Below are 20,142 nucleotides of genomic sequence, written 5' to 3'. Positions count from 1 at the left end.
GACAAAAAGAAAGCATTTCTAAAAAGAGTATTAAGAGTCATACCTAATTTATAGCTCTTTTTCTCAGGTGAACCACAACGGAGATCTGACATTTGATGATCCATATTCATCATATTCTCCTCAACAATTTCCGATGTATGGAAGCATAGACATCATTGCTCCGTTCTGGACTGATTTAGACAACAGAGGCAATGGTGATATCTACTATGTTCAGTACACCAACGGCTCTCTTCTCCAACGAGTTACACAGGACATCAATAGATACTTCCCAGCTCTTAACTTTCAGGCCAACTGGATCTTCATAGCAACATGGCATGAAGTTGCCTATTATCCAATGACTGGAACAGTAAGTGATCTGTTGTTGACTCCTGAAACCTGCACTATTTTGCCAAAAGTATTCGCTCACCTGCCTTGACATCCCATTCATAAATCTTAGTGTTCAATACAACGTTGGTCCACCCTTTGCAGCAAGAACAGCTTTAACTCTTATGGGAACCTTGTTGTCAACAAGGTTTAGGAGTGTTTATGGGGATTTCTGACCATTCTTACAGAAGCTCTTTTGTGAGTTCACCTACTGATGTTGGACGAGAAGGTCTGGCTCTCTGTCTCCACTCTAGTCCATCCCTAGGTGAACCCGAAAGGTGTCTTATCGGGTTGAGGTCAGGACTGTGATCAGATCAGTCAAGTTCATCCACATCAGACTCTGATGCACAGTCATGTTGAAAGAACAAGGGGTCAACTCCAAACTGTTCCCCACAAAGTTGGGAGCCTGGAATTGACCAAAATGTCTTGGTATGCTGAAGCATTCAAGAGTTCCTTTCACTGAAATTAAAGGGACAAGCCCAGCTCCTGAAAAACAGCGCCACACCATGATCCCCCTTCCACCAGACTTTACACTTCACACAATGTACTCAGACAAGTACCATTGTCCTGGCAACCGCCCAATCCACATTCATCCATCAGATTGGCAGATGGTCACTGCAGAGAACGCTCTTCCACTGCGCTAGAGTCCAATGACGGCGTGCTTTACACCACTGCATCTGATACTTTACACTTGGTGACGTATGGCTTGGATACAGCTGCTTCACCATTGAAACCCATTCCATGAAGCTCTCTGTGCACTCTTCTTGAGCTAATCTGAAGGGCACATGAAGTCTGGAGGTCTGTAATGATTGACACTGCAGAAAGTCATCAACCTCTTTGCACTATGTGCTTCAGAATCTACTGACCCCAATCCGTCAGTTTACATGGCCTACCACTTCATGGCTGTCGTTCCTAAACACTTCCATTTTCTTATAATATAGCTGACTGTGGAATATTTAGGAGCCCGGAAGTTCCACAGTTGGATTTGTTGCACAGATGGCATCCTATCAGTTCTACACTGGAATTCACTGAGCTCCTGAGAGCGACCCATTATCTCACAAAAGTTTGTAAAAATAGCCTACATGCCCAGGTGCTTAATTTTATGCACCTGTGGCCATGAATGTGATTGGAACACCTGATTCCGATAATTTTGATGGGTGAGCAAATATTTAAAGCAAAATAGTGTATTTGATGTACGAATAAAAGAATGTAAATTCATTCTCAATAAATGCACTTGTTTTTTCAGAAGACAACCTTCCAGGTTGTCTTGACTACCAATGGCCAATATTCATTTGTTCTGATGAATTATGGGTCAATAGCCTCCACATCAAGAGCTGTACAGGTCAGAGCTATTCAAACGAACTCATACCAAGACAGGTTTTATTTGTTTTTAATTGGTCCCAAACAGTGTATATTTCTTTTAAATATGAATTAATTTGATCTATGTATGCACAATTCATTTTCAGGCTGGATATGATACAAAACATTCCATTTACCACTTCACCATCCCTGGATCATTCTCTAGTAACGCCACTGGATCTAACTCAGCTTTTAGTCTCAACAGCAACGTCAACGTGCCCGGTCGCTGGGCATTTCGAGTAGATCATGGTTCAAGAGGCTGCACTTTTAATGGTAGGAGAACATAGTCACTGAGGGTACTTCTTTATAACAATAAAATATCATGGAAATAAGGGAAAACTCCAATATGTGTCTCAAGGCAGAAAAATAGGGCTATTAAAATAAGTGTGTTGCACCCTAAGCAGCTCTTCAGTTTAATCTTCTATAAACCCTTAATTTCTTAGATTACATGTGTCATACCTAAGGCATCGAGGTTCAGTGTCCTGCCACTTTTAAACGAGTCTCAACACATTTTAACCAAGTACCTTATTTGTCGGACTATAAGCCGCTACTTTTTTCCCACGCTTTGAACCATGTGGCTTATAGCCCGGTGCGGCTTTTCTGTGGATTTTTCTTCAACCACCAGGGGGCTCATTAGCAGGAAGTGAATCACTGGAAACAACACTGAGAAGTTCATATGATGCTGCTTTTAAGTTGAAGGCTATCGATCGATAGCTGCTGCACGTAAGCTCGGCGCGAACAAATCCATGGTTCGGCATTGGAGATGCAGGCCTGTGTCCTTAATAGGAGATTTATTAAGGACACATCGCTCTGCTGTCCCTGTGAAAAACCGAGTGCTGCAGAGATACCAGCGAATTATATCCCGGTGCGGCTTATATATGTATGCTTCCGTTTTTTTGTGTGTTTTTTTCAACTGTGTGGGTAATAGTGAGGTGCGCTCTATAGGCCAGAAAATATGGTAATTAGGTCATAAACAGGACTGGAGAATTTATTTACATACTTTGGAGGTAATTCAGACAATTGATTCTGACGTGTTGGACCAGTGGTACATCTAAAAAATGCAGGATAGTGGCTCTTGAAGACTACCTCTCTGTTTTAAAAGCATTTTAATTTTGATGTTAGAAACACATAAATTTATTCATCATTAAAGCAGCCTTAAAATAACTCCTGGTCTTTCTTTGTTTAAAGGTCAAACTGTTCAACTTGACAACTCTTTCTGGAGTGACAGCACATGTGCACAGAAATGCACCTGCAAAAGTGAAGGGCTGCAATGCTCCAACAATCCCTGCTCCTTCTCCCAAATCTGTCGGCCAGCTGCCTTTCAGTACTCCTGCCAGACAGTACAAAGACGAACCTGCACTGTCAGTGGAGATCCACATTACTACACCTTTGACAACTCAGGGTTTCATTTTCAAGGCACATGCACTTACGTTCTGTCAGAGCAGTGTCAGAACGGACTGCCCTACTATAGAGTGGAGGGGAAGAACGAGCATCAGGGCAGCTCTCATGTTTCATGGACACAACTAGTCAAAGTCTTTGTCCATAATGAAACTATTGAGCTGGTTAAAGGACATCAGGGTGAGGCCAAGGTAACAAGAGTCTCTTAGTTACTTTAACATATGCCATGTTTTTTTTCCTTTGTTCATATTTGTAACTATTTTTGTTGCCATCCTCACAGGTTAATGGAAGTTTTGCAACAGCTCCATTTTCCCTCAGAAACGGCTCTATCCAGGTTTATCAGTCAGGTTTCTCTGTGATCGTCAGCACTGACTTTGGCCTGATGGTGTCTTATGACAAATATTTATATGTTCGGATCAGTGTGCCCTACACTTACCAAAATAGCACATGTGGACTCTGTGGAAACTTCAACAATCACCCTGAAGATGACTTTCGAACCCGTCAAGGTGTAGTGGTGAACTCTGATGTGGTTTTTGCCAACAGCTGGAAAGCATCTGGTGATGATGAGCCTGGTTGTGACCCTCAGTGTTCAGGTCTGGCCTGTGCCGGCTGCACAGCAGCTCAGACAACACTGTACAGAAACTCTGAACACTGTGGTATTCTGGAGAACAGCACAGGACCGTTTGCTGCATGCCATCAACAACTCCCTCCAGGATTTTTTGTAGATAGCTGTGTGTATGATCTCTGTGTCAGTGGAGGATATCAGCCCATTCTCTGCCAAGCCCTAAATGTCTACTCAAGTCAGTGTCAACAAAATGGGATCCAACCACAAAGCTGGCGAAGTTCTGGCTTCTGTGGTATGTCTGCCAGTCACAATTTTACCATATAAGTGGTGTCAGATATTTAAAGTTTAAGAATAAATGTTTCTTGTGTTTAGAAATCCCCTGCCCAGCCAATAGCCACTATGAGGCCCAGGGTACAGGATGTCCACCTACATGTGTCAACCCCAATTCCACTGACAACTGCCCCCTGCCTAATCAGGAGAGCTGTGTCTGCAATTCAGGCTACCTCCTGAGTGGAGGGGTCTGTGTCCCTCATGCTGACTGTGGCTGCAGCTTTGAGGGTCACTACTACCACTCAGGAGAAACTGTTATACTGGATGCAGACTGTGGGAGGCGCTGTACATGCAGCTATGGCTCCATGACTTGCAGCTCTCACAGCTGTGGTCAACATGAATCCTGCAAGGTGGAGGATGGAGTAAGAGGATGTACACCAAACAGCTTTGCAACATGTTGGATCAGAGGCCCAGGATCATATCATACATTTGATGGAGTGATGTACCAGTACCCAGGAGCATGTCGCCTGACCCTTGCCAAAGTTATGGGATCCTCTAATCACTCGCAGTTCATGATTACTATGGAAAAAGTTCCACATGGGCTGCAGGGTTTCTCCAATGTGCTAAAGTTTGAGGCAGAGGGAACACAAGTTGCTATTGAGATGGCAAGTAGTAGCACTGTTAAGGTGAGTGATAGAAATCATTTTCTAGAAATAGAACAAGTAAATCCGTTTTGTTTAAAGATTAGTAATTATAGCTAATATTTTATGACATTTTGCACACAAAGCAAATGTCACAAATAGCATATTTTTTTCGATTTTGGTCTTCATATGATTATATATAATTAACCATGACTTAGTAAAATTACAATGTTCATAATTTCCACAGCTTTATTACATGAATTATATAATTTCTCTTTTAGTACAGTAAGATTCAGTTTTTTATTGCAGTACTAGTAGATTCAGATTTTGTTGGCAATTTTTGGAAAGAAATTTTCCCCAAACTGAAATATTTCTCTTTAATTATGATTATTAACCTGTGCTAAAAAAAGAAAGGTTTCTAAAGAGGACTAAAGTCTCATGTTACCAATGTAACTAAATTTGGTAAATCTATTGACAAACAAGCTTAGTGTACATATTGCAAATTGTGAGATAATCCTGCATGAAATAATTTTTATGGTTTGGTCAGAACAACCTGATCATGTGTTAAAAAGTAAGAACTTAAATTTCTAACATTTTATCAGCTCTACTCAATCAACACTCTAACTGTTGTGAGGAATAAGATATTCTCCATATGTCTACGAACAAATTTTCTATGAGTAGGTATTGATTATATCTGGAAGCTTTCTATAGTGACAAAAAGTGAAAAAGTTCATTTCTATTTTGAACACCTACCCCAATAACTTTTCAAAAAAATTTTTAAAAATGTGTTATAGGTTGATGGACAGCTGATCAGACTGCCATTCAGCTCTGGGTCCAACAGAATCCGCATCTTCCAAAGCAGCACTCACAGCGTCATCCTTCGCACAGACTTTGGTGTAACTCTGCAGACTGTCTGGCCTCACTTTGTCCGTGTCACTGCACCAGGTGTCTACAGTGGTTTATTAGGTGGACTTTGTGGAAACTACAATGCTGACCAGCATGATGATTTCCGTACACCCAATGGCTCTCTGGTCAGTGACTCCCAGGTGTTTGGGGACAGTTGGCGAGATGGCTCCCTGGCAGATCACTGCGTGGAAAGCAGACCTCGTAACTCCGTAACTAATTCCAATTCCACTGAGTACTGTGGAGTTCTTACTTCACCCACTGGACCATTTAGATCATGCTGGGCTGCAGTGAACCCATGGCAACAGGTAGATGCATGTGTAGGAATCCTCCAAGGCTCCCGAGATCCAACATCAACATTATGTGAGGTCCTACGAGATTATGCACTGATGTGCCAACATAACGGTGTATCCCTGAGACAGTGGAGGAATGCAACAGGCTGTGGTAAGTTCTAGAACCACATTTGATAGAGATGTGTTTGAAATGAACATATTTACTACTTTTTACTTCTTTCACCTTTGTGCCCCCCAACAGAACTAACCTGTCCATCAAACAGTCATTATGAACTCTGTGGAAGTTCATGTCCATCTTCCTGCCCCAGCCTCTCCTTCCCCTTCACCTGTGACACTCAGTGCCAGGAGGGGTGCCAGTGTAATGATGGGTTTGTCCTCAATGGTAACCAGTGTGTGCCTCCAACATCCTGTGGATGCTTTCATGATGGACGCTATCGGCAAGCTGGTGAACAGTTCTGGGACGGGGAAGAATGTCAGAGCTTTTGCACCTGTAATGGTGTAACTGGTGTAGTCCAGTGTTCCCCAAATGCATGTGGCCCTCAGGAGTCCTGCCATGTTGTGGATGGTGAGTTTGGCTGCCATCCCAATCCTCATGGCACCTGCTCTGCCTCTGGAGACCCTCACTACCTGACCTTTGATGGCAAGGCCTACGACTTCCAGGGAACCTGCCGCTATGTTCTGGCAACAGTTTGCAATGACACTGTGGACCTTCACCAGTTTTCTGTGAAAGCAAAGAATGAACCGTGGTTTGGACTGCCAGTTTCTATCACGGCTGATGTTGTTGTTGATGTCTTTGGCTATCAAGTGCGTATGTTGAGAGGCCACCGGGGTACTGTGGAGGTAAGTCATGCTTTGTCTGATAGATTTCTCAATATGTTTCAAATTGTCTAAAGTTGATTTGAAATTACTTTTGCAAAGACTTTTAAAAGCTGAAAGATTTCTTCTTGGCGTATTACCAAAAAAACTGTTCAGCTCTTAATATCTGCATCAGTACTAGTGTAAAAACATCAGTTGTGCATCTTCCATGAAATACTTTACTTCTTCACAGGTGAATGGAATCACAAGAAACCTTCCAATTGTCCTCAATGGAAGCCTGTCAATGTTTTTAAGTGGATCTCAAACATTTGTCAACACAGAGTTTGGACTGAGCGTCATGTACGATGGAAGTAGCACAGTGTCCATTTCTGTACCCCCAAGCTACAGGTAGCCTATATACTCTTCAAAACAGCTTTAATTTAAATCTCATTGTCTTCAATTCTAATAAATTCCCTTTTTAGGAATGTAAAAACAGTGTATCATCATTATCTGTTTCATTGTCATTGAAGTGTTCAACATTTTGATACTGTCTTTCTTATCTTGATCAGAGGAAACATGTGTGGACTTTGTGGAAACTTCAATGGAAATCCAAATGATGACTTCCACACTCCAAGTGGAGCATCGTCCAACTCAGCAGATGTTTTTGGGGCAGCTTGGAAGGTTCCTGGGAACTACACCTGTAGTGACGGCTGTGGCTCTTCATGCGCACAATGCAATGATGATCGATCTGCCAGGGCCCAGTGTGAGGTGATTCAGGCAGCTGACGGTCCCTTCAGCTTCTGCCATGAGGAGGTTGATCCAGCACCATATTTCAGAGACTGCGTCTTTGATGTCTGCGTGTCGGGAAATCGAGGCAGTGATCTTCTGTGCAGGGCTGTAGAGACATACGCCAGTGCCTGTCAGTCTGCTAATGTCCGAATCTACCCTTGGAGGCAAAACACCACTTGCAGTGAGTATGGAAGGCAGTGTGCTATTAAAGTAATTAATCAAATAAGTGTTCTCCTCAAAAGTATCTTGTTTTTACTTGTTTTAATCGACTTGTCATCCTTTTCTTCTTGCATATAAAGGTATTGAGTGTCCAGCCAACAGTCATTATGAGTTGTGTGGAACAGACTGTGGCCACACCTGTGCCGGCAGCATCGATGCTGCCTGTGACCATGTTTGCTCTGAGGGATGTTTCTGTGATGAAGGTTTTTCCAGGAGTGGAACAAGCTGTGTCCCTGTGGAAAGTTGTGGCTGCCAATATGATGGCTTCTACTTCAATGTAGGTCATTTCAATTCATTTTAATATTAATTTAAAGACAGAACTTAAGAACTAAACAATATTTCTAGGGCGGCTTTGAAGAATTAAATATCATTTGAGGTTCTGAATCTGAAGGTAACAACTCAAACATAATACCCCCTTGTATAACAACACAGCAAAATAAAAAAAAATCAATCAATATTTCAAGAAAAACAGACATCTAGAAATTGGGTTCTATTTCTAGATGTCTGTTCAAATAATAACATTATAGGTATATCTAGTGATTGTACTGTTCAGGCTGATTCTGCTTCATAGATATGACTGGTTTTGTTCAAAATGTGCACTTACCCAATAGCCCACTACCAAATAAATAAAAAATGATGATGACATTGAGAAGAAAACTGGCTGAAGGTGGTGTGAGAGTCAATATCTGCAATGGAATGAGTCCTGTGCCTACAAGGGTTTTAAAGTCACTTGGAGAGGAAGCAGCCATTGGTCCAAATACAGCCTAACCCTGATCCTCAAGGCACACTTCCCTGCATATTTTATTTGTTTCCTTGCTTCAGCCCAGGTGATTCCAATTGCTGGCTGCTCAACCATATTTAGCTGAGTAAGGGTTGGGAAACACTGATTTAAATGACAGGATATAGTTTTCAAATGCAACCCAAAGGGGAAAACTCAGGTGCCACTGGTGTCTGGTGCCATTCACAATGAATTGGTATTATTTGGAATGAACACATATTTTTAGAGATCAGCCAGAAGGTTGAGTTTGATTCTAGCTTCCATCTATAACATGTCAATGAGCTCTTGGATCGTTAGTTGTTTACTGATCTGCAAATTGGTATTTGCACTCACTATGGTGGAATGTGTTAACCGTAGTGAGTGTGATTGGGTGAATTTGGTGCTGAAGGTGGTAAAAGCCTGTCCTGCAGTTGGTGGATCGCCGGTTTGATTCCTAGTGCTTTAAGAGGTCTTGAAAAGCACCAAAATTTAGTCAATTTCATCTTACCTTTTGGGTGTTTTTTTATTTTTTATAAATGTGCAAAGGATTAGCACTTCTTCTTTAATTTCCTTGTATTATTTGGGTGGTACATGCCACACTTGAGTCAAAACTCAAGTGTGACAATAGGCATATACATCATCGCAAACTTTTGCTTGGCACCCAGTTTGGAAATTCCTCCAGAAATTAACAAACCCTTAACCGACAGGTAGGAGTGGAAACTCAGCCAGGGTGGATGACGGATCAGGTTCTGCATGCTGTAGTTTTACAAATATGATTTAAATGGGAGAAGTAATGGAATACTTCTTACCTCAAGCTTCAATTCTTCTCAGTGTTGTCCCACAACTCAATACTTTCACTATTCTTTCTTCTTGCAGGCCGGTGAGTCCTTCTGGACAGATGGTTGCTCCCAACGGTGTAAATGTCAAGCACCCAATGTCCTGCTCTGTAATCGATCATCATGCACTCCTGCACAAGAGTGCACCATCAGAGATGGCCATCTGGGCTGCTATGATGCCATGTCTACCTGTACAGTATGGGGTGATCCACATTACATCACCTTTGATGGAGCCCTGGCTCATTTTCAGGGATCATGCTCTTACATCATCACTGAAAGCTTGAGACACAGCAGCAATGAAACTCAGTACAAAGTCGTGGCCACCAACAAACACAGAGGAAACAACCTTGTGTCTTTTGTGTCATCAATTGACATATACCTCTCAAATCATCCAGAGAGTGTTCATGTCAGACTCGGACCTAACAAGAGAGTAAAGGTAAGTTTTATTTTAAATCCAGGATTAATAAAAAACAAGTTGTCTTGTGCTAAAACTTTTGGTCTTACTCTCTGAACTCTCATCATAACAGGTAAATGGAGATGAGGTTTCTCTTCCCACCACTGCAGGAACCTTTGGTCAAGTGATGAGGCAGGGAAGTTACATAGTGTTTGATGCTGTTGATGTTGTAGTCCAGTTTGATGGCTCCAGTACTTTACTGGTCAGGATGGCCCGAAACTATCAGAACAGAGTCAGTGGGATGTGTGGGAACTTCAATGGTGATCCCACTGATGACAAAGTTTTGCCCAATGGTACTTTAGCCCAGAACGACAACCAGTTTGGCCACAGCTGGAGATCAGAGACAAGCCAAGCAGGGTGAGCTCAGACTGCATGTCTACATTTACCTGATAAAATTCCAGCAATTGAACATGTTTGTTAAAAATTATACTGTCTTAAAAACTCTTAAATGTCAAACTTTTATAGATGCGGATCCCCTGATGAAAGTAGTAGTGATGGACTAAGTGACTGCCGCTTCATAGAAGAATACACACATCTCTGCAGAGTCATCACCAACACCAGCGGCCCATTCAGTTCTTGTCACCTGCATTCTGACCCACAACCCTTTCTCACTTCCTGTGTTTACGATCTCTGCCTCTACACACCAGCCAATGGCATGCTGTGTTCTGCTGTCTCTGCTTATGAGAAAACCTGCACCAATTTGGGTCTAAGCATTCCTGACTGGCGCTCTCCTTTGCGTTGTGGTATGTCTGTTATGCTAAATATCAGGACAATGGGCTACTGATTGGTCATATGCAATGTTTATGGTTTGAAATGTTCTTTTCTGATATATTTGATTCAGCTGAGATTGACCCCTGTGAACAGCTGGACTGTGCAGAGTATGAGTGGTGTGGTAAGAAAGACGGTCTGTACAGTTGCTTTTCTGATGAGCATCCTCCTATACACGACAATGAGAGCTACGGTAAGCCAACAGCCTTTTAACCTTTTGTTTTTGATATGAAGAGAAGTATTGATAATCACAATGCAAAAATGACTTATATGCGGGTATTCTCCAAGTTTCAACAATGTCTTCTTTTGTCTGCATCAGTTGGTGCTTGCTTACTTCTACATGTTAGTTTATAAATCACTGTATGGCTTAGCACCAAATATATTAAAAGATCTTTTGGTATTGTGTCAACCTCTAGACCATTCAGTTCTTCTGGTTGTGGTCTACTCTGCATCCCCACAACCAGAACCAAACCAGAGCCAATCAGCTAGACTTCAGCCAGCTGTTTGGCCTTCATCTCAGCGTATCTTATGTTGCCTAGCAACTGTAGCAGCGTGCAGCACAGCGCAGCATAAAAAAACCCTGAGTCTAAGTTAGTTTTTCAGCCATGCAGTACTCCTGATATCTGTATTATCCTTCCCTTTTAATAGAAAAGGTTGTTCCATTGTAAAAGAGAAAACCGTTATTTTGATTCTAAAATGTTCAAACGTGTATTGCACATTTCTACAAGGAATAAATATAAGCAAATTATTCATTTACAAATTTAACACTCCAAATCTCATATAAGACCTGACTGAATAATATTGGTGTTTAACTTCCTCTCATGGGGGAAAGCTAGTGGGACATTTTTAAAACAATGTGCTGTGACTTAGGCGTTCTCTCCCCATAAACTAGGGTTGCCACCCTTCCCATAATTGGCCTTTAAATGTAGCGTCCTGTATTGAACCGACACGGGATGCGATTTGTTCCATATTCTACAATTGTGCATGTGTAATATTAAAGAAATGGTCCCCGAGTACTTTATATAGTAGGCTGCCCCAGTCATTGTTTGACTCACGGTGTTGGTGTTGCGATATTGTGCCCAACTGCTTTCTGGGTAACACACTAATCGACATGCTGCCGCCGCAGCCCCGCCCCTTTCCCCCCACTTGACATATATAGGGACTGGTCCCTTATTTTAATTTATGAAAAGTGGCAACCCTACCATAAACCGAACCTGGAGCTGACAGCTGGTGATGGGAGCTGGCTGTTAGTGCAGCGGGAGCAGACATCTCCGAAAATGTCGGAGCAATATTGCAATTAGGTGATGCACTGATGAGCCAACAAGATATTTGAGACTTACAAAGCTACATTCTCACCTACAAATATTGTAAAAAATCATGCCACCCTAAATCTCAGTGGCTCTTAAAAATATACACATTTATTATTTTTTCAGAATCATAGAACAAAAACTACATTTTTACCACATGCGATGAATCTCTGGCAAGATTTTGATAAAAACTTTACATTTCAATCTGCTAGGAGCAGAAATGATTTTGTTCTTTCTTTGCAGACTTAGAGTCTCCAATAGAAGTGTCAGAAATATCAGCAAATTTTTATTATACACTGAAAATATGTTTATTTTCTTGCCTCCATCGTATTTTCGAAACAGTGTTTTTGAGTGTTTGCTGCTTCATAACAGGTCTCCATGTCTCCAAAAGACTATACTTGCATATGAGAGATTATACTATTCAGGAATCCATAATTAAGACATAGTGGCATACGTGACTAAATCCCAAACATTTTCTGTGCTTATTTGGTCTTTGTAGGACCACTTTACCCAATTTTTGGAAACACAACTCAACGAGCTCTCGATGGAAGCTCCCCTCGGATTATTCTACATCGACCTTTTGTGTATTTCGGACAACCGTACAGTCAGATTTACGTATGTAAAAATAGTCTAAATTAAATAAAAAAAACTTACTAATTTGACAGAAGTTGATAATAGTTTTTGCTTGTTTTCTTTAGGTGAACCATAATGGACATATAACTTTTAATAATCCATGCTGGATGAACAGTCCTCAAAGATTTCCAATGTATTCAACCTGGGACATAATCGCTCCATTCTGGACTAAATTTGACAACAGACAAACTGGTCTGGTCTACTACAAACAATATACAACTGGCAACATCCTCAACCAAGCAACAGAGGACATTAATAATTACTTCCCACAGTTTAACTTTACTGCAAGCTGGGTGTTTGTAGCAACTTGGCATGAAATGCCGTATTGGCTACAAGAGAATTCAGTAAGTGTTCTTCTCTTTGAAATGTATGACGGGGATGCTTTTATCTAAATACCATATAATAAAAGCAATACATTGTTTTTTTTTTCAGAAAACAACAGTCCAGGCTGTCTTGATCTCTGGAGGCCAATACTCCTTTGTGTTGATGAACTACGGAAATATATCCCTAAATCGTTGGAACGTACAGGTTAGAGCAAGTATATTCATGTTATACAATTGTAAATCTTATCCACTGTACAATTCTTCACTTTAGATGTAAATACTAAGATTAGTTTAAAGTATGCATATTTTAAAAACAACTCTGTGTGTTTTATTATCCCAGGTTGGATACGACACAATTAATTCCACTCATCATCTCACTGTTCCTGGATCTTTCTCCAGTAACGCTTCAGGCAATTATTCAGTTTTCCGCCACAACAGTAACGTCAATGTACCTGGTCGCTGGGCTTTCCGACTGGATCATGGATCAAGAGGCTGCACTTTCAACAGTAAGACCAGTAGTCCTGCACCAATGGACCCCTTATCTTAAGAACTTGTGGGGAATAATCCCCCCATGGTCACATTGAGACCTCCAGTAAATGAACAAGAAATAGGATTAGTAAGGCCGTACTTCTGTTTACCATGGGAATTTAGTTGGTAATATGGAGTAAAATAACTGCAAAATAGCATTAGGAGGATGTTTAGAACATTTTCAAAAAAGGTTTCTGAGTATTTTCTGAACTGTTGAGATTTTGAGAGAAATCTTGACCGTGTTAAGTTATGTTCTGTTTTTTGGGGGGTTTGTTATTTTTAAAGATCTACCTGTTCAACTTGGTGACTCTTTCTGGAGTGACAGCACCTGTACACAGAAGTGCACCTGCACCAGAGCAGGGCTGCAATGCTCCAACAATCCCTGCTCCTTCTCCCAAATCTGTCGACCAGCTGCCTTTCGGTACTCCTGCCAGACAGTGCAAAGACGAACCTGCAGCATCAGTGGAGATCCACATTACTACACCTTTGACAACTCAGTGTTTCACTTTCAAGGCACATGCACTTACGTTCTGTCAGAGCAGTGTCAGAACGGACTGCCCTACTATAGAGTGGAGGGGAAGAACGAGCATCGCGGCAGCACTCATGTTTCATGGACAAGGCTAGTCAAATTCTTTGTCCATAATGAAACTATTGAGCTTGTTAAAGGACATCAGGGTCAGGCCAAGGTAACAGGACTTTCTCACTAACTGTAAAACCCAGTTCACACTACACGATTTTTTCCCCCAATTTTCCCTTTACAACAATCTTAGATCAAATGCTCAGCGTTCTAAGGCTGTTGTTGCGATGATGGTAACCAATCATCCCGTAGTGTGTGGTGTGTTACAACTGATCGGGTTCAGACTTTAGAACGTTGGACATATAAAATCGGACATATTCAACATGTTCTTGGTCCGATTATCACAGCGAGTGTGGTTGTCCACCGACATAGTTCACTCACGTGTGATATAGTTTGTTTTTACAGGATTTTCTTTCTGGAATCTGAATATCAGATTCTTTCTGGAATCCACACTGCTCTTGCAGTGTGGCTATACACCACATGATTGAACCGAATAAAACCCATTATAGCCATGATATTTTGTCACCTAAAGTGTGGTCTCAGTTATTGAAAATCGGCCTACAGTTCTAAAATTGTGTAATGTGAACTGGGCTTAACATAGACATTGACTTATTTTGTTTTGTTTAGTGACTACTTTATTGTTGCCATCCTTACAGGTTAATGGAAGTTTTGCAACAGTTCCATTTTCCCTCAGAAACGGCTCTATCCAGGTGTATCAGTCAGGTTTCTCTGTGATCGTCAGCACTGACTTTGGCCTGATGGTGTCTTATGACATGTCTTCATATGTCCAGATCAGTGTGCCCTACACTTACCAAAATAGCACATGTGGACTCTGTGGAAACTTCAACAATCGCCCTGAAGATGATTTTCGAACCCGTCAAGGTGAAGTTGTGAGCTCTGATGTAGTTTTTGCCAACAGCTGGAAAGTATCCGGAGATGATGAGCCCGGCTGTGATGTTCAGTGTTCAGGTCTGGCCTGTGCCGGCTGCACAGCAGCTCAGACAACACTGTACAGAAACTCTGAACACTGTGGTATTCTGGAGAACAGCACAGGACCGTTTGCTGCATGCCATCAACAACTCCCTCCAGGATCTTTTGTAGATAGCTGTGTGTATGATCTCTGTGTCAGTGGAGGATATCAGCCCATTCTGTGCCAAGCCCTAAATGTCTACTCAAGTCAGTGTCAACAAAATGGGATCCAACCACAAAGCTGGCGAAGTTCTGGCTTCTGTGGTATGTCTGTCAGTCACAATTTTAAAAGTAAGTGGTGTTAAATATTCAAAGTTTGAGAATAAATGTTTCTTGTGTTTAGAAATCCCCTGCCCAGCCAATAGCCACTTTGAGGCCCAGGGTACAGGATGTCCACCTACATGTGTCAACCCCAATTCCACTGACAACTGCCCCCTGCCTAATCAGGAGAGCTGTGTCTGCAATTCAGGCTACCTCCTGAGTGGAGGGGTCTGTGTCCCTCATGCTGACTGTGGCTGCAGCTTTGAGGGCCACTACTACCGCTCAGGAGAAACTGTCATACTGGATGCAGACTGTGGGAGGCGCTGTACATGCAGCTATGGCTCCATGACTTGCAGCTCTCACAGCTGTGGTCAACATGAATCCTGCAGGGTGGAGAATGGAGTAAGAGGATGTACACCAAACAGCTTTGCAACATGTTGGATCAGAGGCCCAGGATCATATCATACATTTGATGGAGTGATGTACCAGTACCCAGGAGCATGTCGCCTGACCCTTGCCAAAGTTATGGGATCCTCTGATCACTCACACTTCATGATTACTATGGAAAAAGTTCCACAGGGGCTGCAGGGTTTCTCCAATGTGTTAAAGTTTGAGGCAGAGGGAACACAAGTTGCTATTGAGATGGCAAGTAGTAGCACTGTTAAGGTGAGTGATAGAAATCATTTTCTAAAAATAAAACAAGTAAATGTGTTTTGTTTAAAGATTAGTAATTATAGCTAATATTTTATGACATTTTGTACACAAAGTAAATGTCACAAATAGCATAGCTTTTCGATTTTGGTCTTCATATGATTATATATATAATTAACCATGACTTAGTAAAATTACAATTTTCATAATTTCCACAGCTTTATTACATGATTATATAATGTGTCTTTTAGTACAGCAAGATTCAGTTTTTTATTGCAGTACTAGTAGATTCAGATTTTGTTGGCAATTTTTGGAAAGAAATTTTCCCCAAACTGAAATATTCCTCTTTAATTATGATTATTAACCTGGGCTAAAAAAAGAAAGGTTTCTAAAGAGGACTAAAGTCTCAAGTCATTGATGTAACTAAATTTGGTAAATCTATTGACATAAACAGGCTTAGTGTACATATTGCAAATTGTGAGATAATCCTGCATGAAATAATTTTTATGGTTTGGTCAGAACAACCTGAGCATGTGTTAAAAAGTAAGAACTTAAATTTCTAACATTTTATCAGCTCTACTGAATCAACACTCTTTAACTGTTGTGAGGAATAAGATATTCTCCATATGTCTACGAACAAATTTTCTATGAGTAGGTATTGATTATATCTGGAAGCTTTCTATAGTGACAAAAAGTGCAAAAATTAATTTCTATATCCGTTTTGAAACATTTTGAACATCTACCCCAATAACTTTTCTAAAAAATTTTTTTTAAATGTGTTATAGGTTGATGGACAGCTGATCAGACTGCCGTTTAGCTCTGGGTCCAACAGAATCCGCATCTTCCAAAGCAGCACTCACAGCGTCATTCTTCGCACAGACTTTGGTGTAACTCTGCAGACTGTCTGGCCTCACTTTGTCCGTGTCACTGCACCAGGTGTCTACAGTGGTTTATTAGGTGGACTATGTGGAAACTACAATGCTGACCAGCATGATGATTTCCGTACACCCAATAGCACTCTGGTCAGTGACTCCCAGGTGTTTGGGGACAGTTGGCGAGATGGCTCCCTGGCAGATCACTGCGTGGAAAGCAGACCTCATAACTCTACAACTAATTTCAATTCCACTGAGTACTGTGGAGTTCTTACTTCACCCACTGGACCATTTAGATCATGCTGGGCTGCAGTGAACCCATGGCAACAGGTAGATGCATGTGTAGGAATCCTCCAAGGCTCCAGAGATCCAACATCAACACTATGTGAGGTCCTACGAGATTATGCACTGATGTGCCAACATAACGGTGTATCCCTGAGACAGTGGAGGAATGCAACAGGCTGTGGTAAGTTCTAGAACCACATTTGATAGAGATGTGTTTGAAATGAACATATTCATTACTTTTTACTTCTTTCACCTTTGTGCCCCCCAACAGAACTAACCTGTCCATCAAACAGCCATTATGAACTCTGTGGAAGTTCATGTCCATCTTCCTGCCCCAGCCTCTCCTTCCCCTTCACCTGTGACACTCAGTGCCAGGAGGGGTGCCAGTGTAATGATGGGTTTGTCCTCAATGGTAACCAGTGTGTGCCTCCAACATCCTGTGGATGCTTTCATGATGGACGCTATCGGCAAGCTGGTGAACAGTTCTGGGACGGGGAAGAATGTCAGAGCTTTTGCACCTGTAATGGTATAACTGGTATAGTCCAGTGTTCCCCAAATGCATGTGGCCCTCAGGAGTCCTGCCATGTTGTGGATGGTGAGTTTGGCTGCCATCCCAATCCTCATGGCACCTGCTCTGCCTCTGGAGACCCTCACTACCTGACCTTTGATGGCAAGGCCTACGACTTCCAGGGAACCTGCCGCTATGTTCTGGCAACAGTTTGCAATGACACTATGGACCTTCACCAGTTTTCTGTGAAAGCAAAGAATGAACCGTGGTTTGGACTGCCAGTTTCTATCACGGCTGAAGTTGCTGTTGATGTCTTTGGCTATCAAGTGCGTATGTTGAGAGGCCACCGGGGTACTGTGGAGGTAAGTCAAGCTTTGTCTGATAGATTTCTCAATATGTTTCAAATTGTCTAAAGTTGATTTGAAAATTACTTTTGCAAAGACTTTTAAAAGCTGAAAGATTTCTTGTTGGCATATTACCAAAAAACTGTTCAGCTCTTAATGTCTGCATCAGTACTAGTGTAAAAACATCAGTTGTGCATCTTCCATGAAATACTTTACTTCTTCACAGGTGAATGGAATGACAAGAAACCTTCCAATTGTCCTCAATGGAAGCCTGTCAATGTTTTTAAGTGGATCTCAAACATTTGTCAACGCAGAGTTTGGACTGAGCGTCATGTACGATGGAAGTAGCACAGTGTCCATTTCTGTACCCCCAAGCTACAGGTAGCCTATATACTTGAGCTTAAATGTACAGCTCATATTCTTTTCATTCCTTTTTTCCTAATTAATGCCCTATCTAGGGCTGTTACATAAGTATATCATTATTATCATGAAAATTTTAACTCACGATAATGACTATTGGGAGCCCTGAGCTTGTTTCTCTGCAACGAGGCGGTCCCATCTGGGAGTGATGAGACAATGACACCTGAGGTGTGTTGCTTGAGCACAGCCTGCTTGGTCTCTACATGGCAAAGCAACTTGAAGCTTCATTGCCTCATTAGCAGCCGGTCGCCGCATGTTACGCAGAATGGGTTTGTAATGTGGGACTCACCTACCGGTCCGGGATAAATCCATTCTCCTGTCTCTTCTCTGGGCCTTTTCCCCTTTGCAAAGAAACTTTCCAAAGACATCTGATCTGTTTCTTACTCATTTTGCTGCTTGTGGGCTCAGCGTTGGCACGCAAGTAACCAGACTTCCAATGATTCACTTCCTGCTAAAGAGCCCCCTGGTGGTTGAAGAAAAATCCACATATAAACGACTTATAGACCGGAAAATACAGTAAATGAAAAAAAATATGAACACTTTCTGGTATTGTTCAGGGGGCCGGACCAAATGTGGAGGCCGTAGTTTGGGGACCCCTGATATAGAGGCTGTTTTTTTTTTTTGCCTGTGTCATTGTTTAAGTGTGTAAACTTTGATTCAGTCTTTCTTATCTTGAACAGAGGAAACATGTGTGGACTTTGTGGAAACTTCAATGGAAATCCAAATGATGACTTCCACACTCCAAGTGGAGCATCGTCCAACTCAGCAGATGTTTTTGGGGCAGCGTGGAAAGTTCCTGGAAACTACACCTGTAGTGACAGCTGTGGCTCTTCATGTGTACAATGCAATGATGATCGATCTGCCAGGGCCCAGTGTGAAGTGATTCAGGCAGCTGACGGTCCCTTCAGCTTCTGCCACGAGGAGGTGGATCCAGCACCGTATTTCAGAGACTGCGTCTTTGATGTCTGCGTGTCGGAAAATCGAGGCAGTGATCTTCTGTGCAGGGCTGTAGAGACATACGCCAGTGCCTGTCAGTCTGCTAATGTCCGAATCTACCCTTGGAGGCAAAACACCACTTGCAGTGAGTATGGAAGGCAGTGTGCTATTAAAGTAATCAATAAAACAAGTGTTTCCTCAAACGTATCTTGTTTTTACTCGTTTTAATCAACTTGTCCTCCTTTTCTTCTTCACATATGAAGGAATTGTATGCCCAGCCAACAGCCATTATGAGCTGTGTGGAACAGACTGTGGCCACACCTGTGCCGGCAGCATCGATGCTGCCTGTGACCATGTTTGCTCTGAGGGATGTTTCTGTGATGAAGGTTTTTCCAGGAGTGGAACAAGCTGTGTCCCTGTGGAAAGTTGTGGCTGCCAATATGATGGCTTCTACTTCAATGTAGGTCATTTCAGGTTACTTTATTCTTCATCTATTGGCTCAGAAAGTCAGAACAACCTAAACAACAGTTCCAAGGTGGCTTTGATGAACTAAAAATCATTTGAGGTGTTGAATTCGAAGGCAACGAACTCAAACATAATTCCTTTTCTGTATGACATCACAGCAAAATCAAAAACAGTCAATATGTCAAGATATTGTGAGCTTCTGTGTTGGTTTATCTTTGGATACAATTTCTAGGTGTCTAAAAGCGTCACGTTCACCTGTTCGAATAGTTAATTATAAAAGTTATAGGCATATCTAGCCTATAACTGATATAGGCTGATATGCCTATATCAGCCTATATCAGGCTGATATAGGCCTGATATAGGCCTATATCTGCCTCAGAGAGGCATCCTGATTCTGCCTCAGAGAGGCAGAATCAGGATGATTCTGCCTCAGAGAGTTTTGTTCAAAATGTGCACATACCAAATCCCCCATCACCAAACAAATAAATGAATAAAACAATGCTGATGACTTTGAGAAGAAAGCTGGATGAAGCTGGTGTGAGAGTCAATATCTGAAATGGATTGAGCCCTGTGCCTACAAAGACTTACAGACCACTCAGAGAGGAAGCAACCGTTGGTCAAGAAACAGCCAAAGGTGTAAATGTGGTTTTCAA

The 20,142-nt window shown here is 41.8% G+C and overlaps 1 protein-coding gene across 1 annotated transcript in view; it reads left to right on the top strand.

Annotated features, from left to right (window-relative positions):
• The window catches only part of LOC103461597 (IgGFc-binding protein-like), a 38,392-nt gene that overhangs the window by 1,681 nt on the left and 16,569 nt on the right, over positions 1-20,142 (top strand). Inside the window, exons 4-30 of the mRNA XM_081600152.1 lie at positions 68-346; positions 1,610-1,705; positions 1,830-1,995; positions 2,911-3,311; positions 3,401-3,977; positions 4,058-4,641; positions 5,391-5,943; positions 6,034-6,632; positions 6,841-6,995; positions 7,157-7,557; positions 7,676-7,872; positions 9,229-9,624; positions 9,716-9,999; positions 10,108-10,385; positions 10,484-10,603; positions 12,217-12,332; positions 12,416-12,694; positions 12,783-12,878; positions 13,014-13,179; positions 13,487-13,887; positions 14,435-15,011; positions 15,091-15,674; positions 16,445-16,997; positions 17,088-17,686; positions 17,895-18,049; positions 18,769-19,169; positions 19,288-19,484. Coding sequence (XP_081456278.1) covers positions 68-346; positions 1,610-1,705; positions 1,830-1,995; positions 2,911-3,311; positions 3,401-3,977; positions 4,058-4,641; positions 5,391-5,943; positions 6,034-6,632; positions 6,841-6,995; positions 7,157-7,557; positions 7,676-7,872; positions 9,229-9,624; positions 9,716-9,999; positions 10,108-10,385; positions 10,484-10,603; positions 12,217-12,332; positions 12,416-12,694; positions 12,783-12,878; positions 13,014-13,179; positions 13,487-13,887; positions 14,435-15,011; positions 15,091-15,674; positions 16,445-16,997; positions 17,088-17,686; positions 17,895-18,049; positions 18,769-19,169; positions 19,288-19,484 — 9,210 coding nt within the window. The remainder of the gene's footprint in view (positions 1-67; positions 347-1,609; positions 1,706-1,829; positions 1,996-2,910; positions 3,312-3,400; positions 3,978-4,057; positions 4,642-5,390; positions 5,944-6,033; positions 6,633-6,840; positions 6,996-7,156; positions 7,558-7,675; positions 7,873-9,228; positions 9,625-9,715; positions 10,000-10,107; positions 10,386-10,483; positions 10,604-12,216; positions 12,333-12,415; positions 12,695-12,782; positions 12,879-13,013; positions 13,180-13,486; positions 13,888-14,434; positions 15,012-15,090; positions 15,675-16,444; positions 16,998-17,087; positions 17,687-17,894; positions 18,050-18,768; positions 19,170-19,287; positions 19,485-20,142) is intronic.

Source organism: Poecilia reticulata, chromosome 19 (genome assembly GCF_904066995.2).
Source record: "Poecilia reticulata chromosome 19, P_reticulata-male-v2, whole genome shotgun sequence".
NCBI lineage: Eukaryota > Metazoa > Chordata > Actinopteri > Cyprinodontiformes > Poeciliidae > Poecilia > Poecilia reticulata.
The sequence above is the reverse complement of the archived record's forward strand: the minus strand, read 5'-3'. Positions and strand labels throughout refer to the sequence as shown.